Below are 11,466 nucleotides of genomic sequence, written 5' to 3'. Positions count from 1 at the left end.
TTTTTTAAAGCAAAAAGTAATATGCATTTACCAGATTTACTATTGCCTTCTTCACATCATCTACCATTTTTCATCTAATTTGAGATTCCAGAGAAGTATGATAGTGACTATACCTTACCACTGTGGCAGTTGTAAACACTAAACTAATCCCACTGCGAATAACATACCGTCTACTATATACACTGAAGTATAAAATTTTATTTTAGTATTTTTTAAGCTAAATATTTTATCATTAAGTACTCTGACGCAGTTTTACAAAATAGAGCCTGAGCCCACCATTTTTTCATACAGCTTCAAAATGTAGCTGATAGGGGTCCTGTATCCAGTGATCTTTAATATAACTCTTAGGAAAATTATGTTTTCTTTATACCCTTATCTAAAAAAAAATTGACATCTTCAACAGATAATGTCATCTCAATCAGTAAGATTGTTAAGCTTCATTAGATCTTCCATAATGGAACGTTAACCATGTGACTTAAACAAGCAACATCACCTACCTAGACCAAGAACTTGATCAATTGATTGGGGCTTATAATAATAATTCCTATTTCCTGATTACAAAAATTGTTTCACGATTAAAATATCATACGTGGTTATGAGATTGTTCCTTTGATATTTAGATAGACTACCTTGGACACCAATACATCTACTTTTTTCTCTTAAAATTTCACTCTTCTATCTAACAAAGTTATCAATACATTGAATCTTACATTTTTCGGCGTTTGACATTTTTTGACTTCTTTACGGTCTATATTAGTTAACTTTGGGAGAATGATGTATTTAAATGACAATTTTTATAGCTCACTCTGGCTGCATCGTGGATTATGCAAAAATTAAAAGTAATATACAAATTTTGACAATTTTAATTTTGTACAGAATGTATATTTTAGTAAAATCTTAAATTTTCTATTTATAAAAGAAAAACAAATAAAAAAATTGCAAGATGGCAAACCTGAAATTTGGATTCAGCACCATAAAAAACTTATTGAATCGTTAAGAAAAGGAAATTTCTATATTAATTATACTATTCAAAGAAAAAGTTTAACACTTCACACTTCTTTAACCCTTTATTTATATTGAATATTTTGAGCTTTTTAGCTCATTTTCAGCATGTACAATGACAGATAATCCATATAAAACATTTAAAATCATTTTAACATATGAATTAGTACTAAAATCACAATATAAATATAAACACATTTAAAAAAAATTAAAACTTAATATATGTAAGAAGGGATATGGTTATGGCGTAGGGATGTGGTGACCCCATCGCCCGGTCTTAGCACCGCAATCAACCACTGGCCCTCCAGGTTGGGGGAAACAACATTTATACTGACACAAACACATTAATACACTGATGTCAGCACACTACATAGATACACCCACTTTCAGGCACACACAGTACACAAAGGCACATTCAATACACACCCTAGGGCCACCTTCCCTAGGTAGCCACCCCGGAAGGGGTGTCTGTCTGCAGGCACAAAGGTGGACTAGGGTACGTAGTCTGGGTTGATAGCCCCACTAACCGAAAAATCAAATATATCAAGAAACCTAAAATAGCCTCGAAATCAAATGGTCAACAAAGGAAACAACCCGGCAACCCCAGGCTCAAATTTAACCTAGGATATATACTGTCTTTCTACAGACCAGGAGCACTGAAATTGCTCTTAGCAAGGATTGAAAAATACCATCTGGACATAACTGCTATGAAGGAAATCTGGTGGATTGGTCAGGGCATTATTGAGAGGAAATGTGACACAATTTACTACAGCTGCAGCGAAAGATCCCATGGGTATAGTACAGGTTTCATTATCAAGGGAAGATACCGACAATAGGTTTTAGAGTTGTAAGTCCTAGAATATGCGTGATAAGGATTCAAGGAACATTTTACAATTATTCCATTCTAAGTGTACATGCCCCTACAGAAGCCTCGGAAGATGGAGACAAAGAAGCCTTCTACGAACTCTTGGAGAGAACTGTAGATGCTTGCCCGCAATATGATATGAAGATCATTTCAGGTGACTTCAATGCAAAGGTGGGTAAAGAATCAATATTTCAGCCAACTATCGGTTGACATAGTCTGCACGAGTTAAGCAATGACAATGGAGTAAGACTTATAAATTTTGCTGCTTCTCTTAATCTTAGAATTGAAAGTACCCTCTTTTCCCATAAGAGAATCCACAAAGGAATTGTGCGGCCGCACAAGATCGTAATGACTGGTGGAGGCTGATACTGCAGGAGGCCAGGACTCAACATCGAGTTATGGAGCCGAATTAATAATAATAATAATAGTATATAAGAAAATGGTTTGGGGTGTGGTTAGAGAATAACATAAATCAGTTTAAAAACGTATTTATAAGTGCCAACATTTCGGCCAGAATTTCTAGTCTTCGTCAGGGCTAAGAACAAATGACAAGATAACAATCAATGAATAAAGGCTATACAGAATGATTAAAGTAAATAATTATACAGAATGAAAATACATAAAAATAAAGTAATGAAAGAAGTGAGAAATAAAGCGCGTATATAGTTAATTAAATCTGTAAGTAAAATAAAATAATTAATGGAATAAAAATACAAAGTTATATAATGCAAAGAAATAATGAAATATAAATATTTTCATTTCATAATAGTTTAAAAATTAAAGTTATGGAGAAAAAATATGCAAGTCAAATATTAGAATAAAGAAACAAAATATAAAGTTAAGTAAGACAAAGAAGTAATTAGAAAATATGACAATAATAGTATATATGGTGAACAAAACAAATAACCTGGGTAGGGAAAAATAAGAAAAGAATAGAGAAGGAGAAGGGGGTAAAAGAAAGATAAGAAAAAAAGAGAATAAAACATAAGATACATACACCTGGCTTGGAAGATGTCGGACATCCAAGTGATGTCAGTGGTGCAGATGGCAAGATTCTAAAAAGTACGTTAAAAGAGATTATGAGACTACCGGAGGATGAAGAATACGTTACAAGTTACTTGGAAGGGTACAAAAAAGACTTAATATTTTAAAGATTTAAAAATCATTAAAGAACATAAATTGTAGGGGAAAAGAAAACAAAATTGTTACTTTTTAAATAAATTAACAGTTTGAGAATATATTCATGATAAGTTCTGTTGGTCAGTTTTTAAATTGACGGAAAGATATAGAATCTTTCAGAGATAAGCCTTTTGTCATGGTTACGAACTGTGGCGAGTATAGATGTATTATCAAAATTAAAGTAATGGTTTAATGATAAGAGTATGGTCTGAAACTTTTGTGGAAGAATAATATATGAGGAAACAGACTCCACTTGGATGTCCAACATCTTTCAAGCCAAGCGTATGTATCTTATGTTTTATTCCCTTTTTTCATATCTTTCTTTTACCCCCTTCTCCTTCTCTATTCTTTTCTTATTTTTCCTTACTCAGGTTATTTGTTTTGTTCACCATATACATTATTATTGTCATATTTTCTAATTACTTCTTTGTCTTATTTAACTTCATATTTTGTTTCTTTATTCTAATATTTGACTTGCATATTTTTTTCCATAACTTTAATTTTTAAATTATTATTATAAAATTAAAATATTCATATTTCGTTGTTTCTTTGCATTATATAACTTTATATTTTTATTTCATTAATTATGTTTTTAATTACATATTTAATTACTAATATATGTTTTATTTCTCATTTCTTTCATTACTTTATTTTCATTCTGTACAATTATTTACTTTAATCATTCGATATATCCTTTATTCATTAGTTGTTATCCTGGTTTTTGTTCTTAGGCCTGATGAAGGCTAGAAATTCTGGTCGAGACGTAAATTCTGGCACTAATAAATAAGTTTTTTAACTTACTTGTGTTATTCTCTGACCATGCCTCCAACCATCTTCACCACATATATATTATCCAATGTCAACCATCTTCACCTCATATATATTATCCAATGCCAACTATCTTCTCATCCTTTAAAACTTTATAGTAATTAAATTAAATAAAATGATAAAAACTTGTGGAAAGTATGAAAAAACACGAATATATTCATAAAATAGAAAATTTGTAGTTGTAGAGAATTATAAGAAATACTTGACTCGAGTACAGAACTTGCGAAAAAGAAATGGATAGGTTAATTAACAAGAAAAATGGGATCTATAGGTAAATATCCCAAAAATAAAAGAGAAAGCAATAGTTATATAGAACCGACAATAAATGGACTGTTAAAATTACACAAACCAAACAAAACTTTGAGACCAAAAATAAAAAATATTGATGAATGATAAATAATCCAAATTCCGAAATTCATCTTTAAACTGTTTAAAAAATAACAATGAGTTTGATGTAATTAATTTTTAAAAAATAAATTTGAGCAAAATTTTACATCATAATACAATAGTACAGATCCCTTTCCGGCTCTCGGGAGCAATGGAGTCTGATACAAATTATGTATCAAAAGAAAGGTGATTTCAAGGGAAAGTAGTGAATTTCCTTCTTTTTTTTTAAGACCATTTTTTCTACACAAATCCCATAGCTGGACATAAATGATGGATATTTTAGATGACCCTAGGTAGACTGAAACCTGAGGGCTAGACTATATGTGGGTTTTTCTGCAGGCCAGAATTTCCACAAACGACTTGTCTAGATGGAGAAAATCTGACAATTTTTCAAAGTAGACCCTTAAGCCCACCACTTTCGAGCTGACTTGAAAGTTTAGAGAGACGGGCAGGGTTTCAATGTTGTGTATAGATAACTTATCTTATACTTGGCTATAGTCCTGATCCTTCAAAATATTCATCACATATGTCCACCCAAAAATTAGGTTCTTGGCTGAGGGTTACCACAAAAAACCATAACTCATCTGAAACACACATTCGTACAAGGCTGTCTATGAGGCTTCAATAAGTTCAATTCAGGGTTAATATAAGTTTAAGTTTAGCTCAATCTTAACTGTAAAACTCAAGGGATATTTTCCAGTGGGATAAGGCAATTCCTTGTTACATATGCTGTTCGTTGTAGAATAGTTGTCCTCGATAATATTGTATTGTATTGTATAATAAACATTTTTTCATTGAAACAATTTTACTTTGAATGCACAAGAGAGAAAAGAGAAAAGATAGATATCTAATGCAAGAATTCTAGTAAGCTTAAAACCAGTATTAAATATAATTTACTAAGTTTTGACATGAAAAAATTATTCAGTAACGTATCCGTAGAAAAATGCATCAAGAGTAAAAAGGAGAATTGGAATAAAATGAATAAACAGACTAAAATAAAAATATGTTTAAAGAAAGAATAAAACTTTTAAAAATAATTTTTTTTAAAATTTAATAGTAAACATTATTAAATAGGAAACAGATTACCAGTAAATACTAAATACAATACTAGTAAATACAATACTAAGTGGATTGTACCTAAATAAAAATTAAGAGAACAAACTAATCAATCTCAAATCAGTAATAATTGTAAAATATATAGATGATCTACTGATCTTAGTAAAAAATTATGAAGATAAGATAATATTAGAATATCTAAATACTTCAAATAAAATAAGTAAATTTACTACAGAAGAACCCGAAGAGAACATAATTAGATCTCTGGATATATAAATGGAAAAAGCAAAGATAACCAAAACAAAGAATTACAAGTAAACACTTAAAAAAAAATGTAATAATAATAACTGATTATTTCAGTAAAATAAATAACGTTCAATAAAATGATGCAAATATAAGTAAACAAAACATTGGAACAAAAATAATTAAATTAAAAATCCATTCTTTTAATATGATCACACAAACATAACATTCGGATTATATAGTAACAATAAATTAATAAAACATGAAAAATACAATAGATAGAAATGCCAAAAGAGATGTCATTTATAAAATTTAAAGCAAGTAATGTATAGAATGTTATATAGAGGAAACGTCTCAAAATGTAAAAACAAAAAAAAAAATTAAAAAACACATATCAAAGACTAAAAATATGAAAACTACAGCTTTGTCAAACAAACTATATTATTATGAATAACCACAAAGTTAATTCTGATTATGTAAAAATTGTATATAAAACAGGAGACAATAAAAAAAGAAGATAATAGAGTTCATTTAAATAGCAACAAATATGGAAAATACAGTTAATTTTAAATTAGATTTAACAAAATGTGGGACAAAATTATGTTCATATATTAAATAAAATAAATGTCTAGTTAAATAATTAATTCAAATCGAATCTGCTAATAATAATAAAATTCAAATCCCATTTTTAACAACAGGCTGAAGTACAGCAGTCCAGACTGAATTTTACAATGGATATGTCATATTAATGATCATGAAATTTTATTAATAAATGAGGTTAAATTTAAATAAAGAAAAATTTTCAATAATTAAGAAAATATATTCAATTATACAGGTACAAAATTTTAGGACAATAAGGTTATAAAATTTGAACGTTTGATATGGCAATATTGATATCCCATAAAGAAAAGAGAAAAAATTAAATAACAAATATAAAGTAACAGATGAATTAAATATGTGATATAACAAGATAAACAATTTTAAATACAAATTTTGATTTGTTATAAGAAATTGGTTATTTTTTAAAACTTAAAATGATACACAGTCATTATAGAAAAATGTTAAATCATGTTTTGTTTTTATTTAAATTGTTATTAATGCTAATTTATACACTAATATAATTTTTAAATATTAAATGTCAATTATCTGTAATTGTAAGTTGAAAATGAGCTGAAAAGCTCAAAATGTTAAATATAATAAAAGTAGGTTTAAGAAAGTGTGAACAGTTTTCCTTGAAATAATATAATCACAACTAACCTTAACAAATAATTATTAGATATTAAATTTTGGGAATTTGAATTATGATTTTTTCCTTAAAATAACCTTTTTGACTTTCAGAGTTTTAATTATTATTATAGCAGGCTCTAGCAGCATTGTGCATTTGCTGAAAATTGAATGTAATGCACAAATTTTGTGGGAAATTTTGACTACTTGTCAATCTTTTGTTTTGTACAATCCTATATTGTATATAATGTCTATATTCTTAAAATCCTTTTTTTTTAAAAATTAGAAGTAAAAAACTGAAAAAAAAATTCCTTGGTGACCAAGGTAAGGGATAGGAGCATACCATAGAGGAAATATAAGACTTAAGTAATTAATTTAATCATTTTTATCACTTAATCAATAATCTTTAAGAATAGTAAGATGGATAAAAGCTAATCAAATTTATTATTTTTATGAAATTTTAAGATAAAAGTGTCCAAAGTAAGGCAATTACTGAACGGAATTAAAGGTTGTAATATGTTTTTGGCATTCTAACAGTGAGTAATAAATCTTTATTACTGCTCTTATTTCTGGAAATGTGTGCTCAACCTGAACAAAGTATTTTTATTTTCCCTTTTATCTCCTGAAGTTGATTGTCAATTCTTTTTATAGTTTATTTTTATTAATTTTTCACTGCTAGTAAAAATGTGAAATAATTACTTATTTAAAATAAACAAAATTAAAGATATTTTAGAGAATGTTGTTACGGTTGTCATGATGAAATAAAAACATTGGCGATATTTGCGTAGACAAGTGGGTTTGGATTTTTTTTGTGAAGGTTACAGTGTGGTGATTGAACACATTATGTTTGTTTAATATGAAGTGGTGATAGTTTATCAGGCCCTGTCTGTGTCTTGACTGTTTGTGTCGAAATATCACCTTATAAGAGTTGTTATTGTTAATGTTTTGCTTTGCTAAATTGTGGTGTCTTACTTCAATGGGCGGTCATTAACACTAGAAGTGGGATATAGTGTAGTGCGTGACAGCTTTTCTTCAGCATGTCCTAATAAGGAGAGTGGTGGCAGGGGTCACTTCTGGGTAAGGTGGGACAGTGACCAAAAATGAGATATCGGACAACCTTGTTTTCTGGTAGGTGTACACCCAAGGACTGTATGGGGTTCCAACTAAACTTTATTTTATATTCCTCTTTTGTATAATAATGTAAATTTAGTTAATAAGGTTAAGCTAGGGCATTTAAGTTAAGGTTAAGGCAACCTATAAGTGTGTTTGTTTTATTTATTTTTTTTTATTGATAAGATTTTTTTTTTTTGTTATGTATACATATATTTCTGCTGTCTTTCTCATGCATATACACTGCTTTCAACTTGTAAATTTACTTGTTTTTTTTTTTGTAGTTCACTGAATATTACGATAATTCCAAAAGTTGGTAGATATCTAAATACCTTTACATGTAGATAACAGAGAACCTAGAGGTGATATCTACCCACTTTTGGAATTATTGTAATATTCAGTGAACAAAAATAAAAGAAATTAATTAACAAGTTGAAAGCAGTGTATAAGAAAGAATAGCAGAACAATATGTACAAAAGTTTAATAATAATAAGAAATATACGTACACAGAATGAATAAAAGAGGAAAAAAAAAAAAGAATATCACCAACATTTTTATTTCACCACGACAAACGTAACACCCCTTGTCTACGCAGATATCACCAATGTTTTTATTTCACCATGACAACCGTGGCATAAAAAGAATTGACTATCAGGAACTTCAACTTCAGGAAATAAAAGGAAAAATACTTTGTTCAGATTGAAAATACATTTCCGGAAAAAGGAGCAGTAATAAAGATTTATTACACTCTGTTAGAATGCCAAAAAATGGAGAGTGATGAAAATCACATAAATAAAAGACCTGTTTTAACACGAGTTCCAACTCAATTCTCCTCTCAGCTAGGAAGGTGAATAAGTTCTTAGTATAGGATTTTGTCAAAAATCTTTTACTTTTAAGAAATGGATTTAATATTAATTTTTGTAGTAAACAACTCAGCAATTATTTGACTGACTACTATTGGTGAGTACACCATTGGGGTCTCACGTCATCTCATCAATATGACCATACCATTTTAGCGAGCAAAAGGAGGTCAGAACTGTAACTTCTACATGACATCAGCTCTGACCTCCCTAAAGCTTTAAAATTGGCCCCAAAACAGTAAGGAAAAAGTAGTTTAAACTTAATTTAGCTGCATAATGTAGATAACAACCACAGGCTTAACATTGTTATTTTTCTAAAGAGATAAAAGAAATCCCTATTTGATCTTTTTCAGGCGCCTTCAGATAAACACATTTATGTTTCTTAAATTTTTAATTTTAAAAATCCCCAAAATATTATATTATTCCCATTGTTTCAAAATATACAAGGTTGTTGATATGGAATAAGTTGGAAAACATTAAACACTGAGGGTAATGAAGAAGCCAATGAGTGAGACAGAACGACAGAAATAGGTTTTACAAGCATTTACCCAATCCGAACTGTGAGTTTTAGATAAATACATGACACAGTACCATCGGCTATTAACGGATAGACTCTTTAATAGAAAAATCCAGGGTAATTTTTTGCTTTCTTTAAAAATTAAATTATATTTTGTAAACATTAATAAGTCTTTTACTTTATAAACACAGCCGAACATGCCATTTTGTTAAAAATAAATTCTTTGTAATATGCAATCTGATTCTTAATAAGCACAATGAGCAGGCAACTAAACTGAAATGACAGTAACCTATAGAGAAAATGAATAAGAAATAGACCAGTCACCTCTCGTATTGTGAGCGTGTGTGACATCATCTGGATGTTGATTTGTGACTGGGAGGTCGGCAGATTCTCTGATGATCGTGATCGTAGAAGCTGCCGACTTCCATTTAACACCTCTCTGCTTTTAAGAGTCATCTCAGTCTTGACAAATACTCTTCGGATGTACTTGGAACTTAGCCCTCGGATACCAAATGCTACCCTCAGTAGTTTCCTAGGACTCACCTGACATAAAAAGAACAATAACAATCATTAAGATCTTAAGATAAAGTAAATTGTGGGATAAAAACTAATCATAATCTTAAATTCTATGCATTTTAACAATAAGGTGGAGACATCTTTCATCCTAAAGGCTTCAAAAAATAAAATAACATTCAAGTATGATATATTCTTATCTTTAATAGCTGGGCCCTATTTCATAATAAAGTACAAACTAATACTATTAGTCTTGTCGATTTTACTTAATACAATTACACTGACTTGTACAATAGTAACTTGTACTTTAGTACTTTTTAACTCCTGTAATATCACTAATAGTCCTTCCTATTATAAAAAAAAAAAAAGTATTGGTGTAATTAATACGTTGTTTCGATACTTGTATTTTCAACTAATACTACGAATATGACTTAGCTATTGAATAGGCTCAATCTAACTGGTTATAATGAAACATATTTTCCATTGTTATATAGAACATATTGTTATATAGAAGTAAAAGAAAGTTTTACGCAATGCCTGCCTGTAATCCTCAAACTTAAACTAAAAATTACAGAGGATTAAAAAAATAGGAAATTTTATTTTGTTTGTTTTTCATTAAAAATGGTTGAATAAATTTAGACTAAAACTCGTATTGTTATGAACCATAAAAACATTTTTGGTACTTATCTGTTTTTTCTCTTCAGGAAATTAATTAAATTATAATTGAAGGTAAATTAATATTCCAAAAGAGAAAAAAGCACAAAATAAAATAATAAGCTTCAAAAAATATAACACTAAACAAATTTTTATACTATTTTGTTGGATACTTTATTAGATATAAGCTTAAGATAACAAATAAAGAAGTTATAGTTAGATCATTAAGTTTAATTTAATTAAAATAGAATTTGATATTTACAAAAAACATCAAATATAAACAGAAGAAAAATATGTAACAATTACCAATAGCCCAGAGAAAAAAAAAAATCAAAATCATTAACTTACTGGTATCTGTGAACAGAAACTGAGTAAGGCAGAATCAATACCATTCTCCTGTATCTCTTTGCTCCAGCGTGAATTTACATCTGAGGTATACTTCTGGAAAAGTACAAGGATAGCCATAGATACCCTGTAGAACACTTTGATTCCTTCATGAATGTATGTGTCCATAACACGAACCTATGAATACATTAACTGATTTCAGCTGTGTTGCTTTTACAAATAAATAAAAATCGTAATAATAAAATAGCACTATTCCACATTTTTAAGTGTTTTTTCAATTATTTTAGTAAATTTTTATCATAAATAATTGATTTGTTCCCAATTTACTTTTTATTTTTAAAAATGCTTAAAATTTTTAATAATACAAATGAATACAGCAAATGTTCAGTCCATAGGAGGGTTTTATATCTGTGCCATTATAAGATGGGAGGAAACTTTGATTAGGTAAAAGTGCTAAGTGGGGCCATCTACTGACATAAGAAACTATCAGCATCGACACTATATAGGAAAACAGAAACAACTAGACCCTGACAGGGCTATTCCCTTAGAGTTTGAACCTGTTGACGTGGTAGGCATCTCACTCAGTTATGAGCTCTAGAGAAGAAAAGATGTCCAGCTAAGCAAGCAGCAGAGTATGGCACTGGGGGCACATTCATCTGTCAGCAGCAACATAATTATATTCC

At 29.2% G+C, this 11,466-nt stretch overlaps 1 protein-coding gene across 6 annotated transcripts in view; it reads right to left on the bottom strand.

The window, feature by feature from the left end:
• Positions 1-11,466, bottom strand: part of sky (GTPase-activating protein skywalker) — a 77,375-nt gene that overhangs the window by 40,746 nt on the left and 25,163 nt on the right. For all 6 annotated transcript variants that reach the window (XM_014428540.3, XM_014428541.3, XM_014428542.3 and 3 more), the window contains exons 6-7: positions 10,787-10,960; positions 9,596-9,814 (exon numbers count right to left, since the gene is read on the bottom strand). In XM_014428540.3, coding sequence (XP_014284026.1) covers positions 9,596-9,814; positions 10,787-10,960 — 393 coding nt within the window. The remainder of the gene's footprint in view (positions 1-9,595; positions 9,815-10,786; positions 10,961-11,466) is intronic.

This window comes from Halyomorpha halys, unplaced genomic scaffold (genome assembly GCF_000696795.3).
Source record: "Halyomorpha halys isolate HHAL.00 unplaced genomic scaffold, Hhal_1.1 Scaffold726.1, whole genome shotgun sequence".
NCBI lineage: Eukaryota > Metazoa > Arthropoda > Insecta > Hemiptera > Pentatomidae > Halyomorpha > Halyomorpha halys.
Note: the sequence above shows the minus strand (reverse complement) of the source record. Positions and strands in the feature narration are given on the sequence as shown.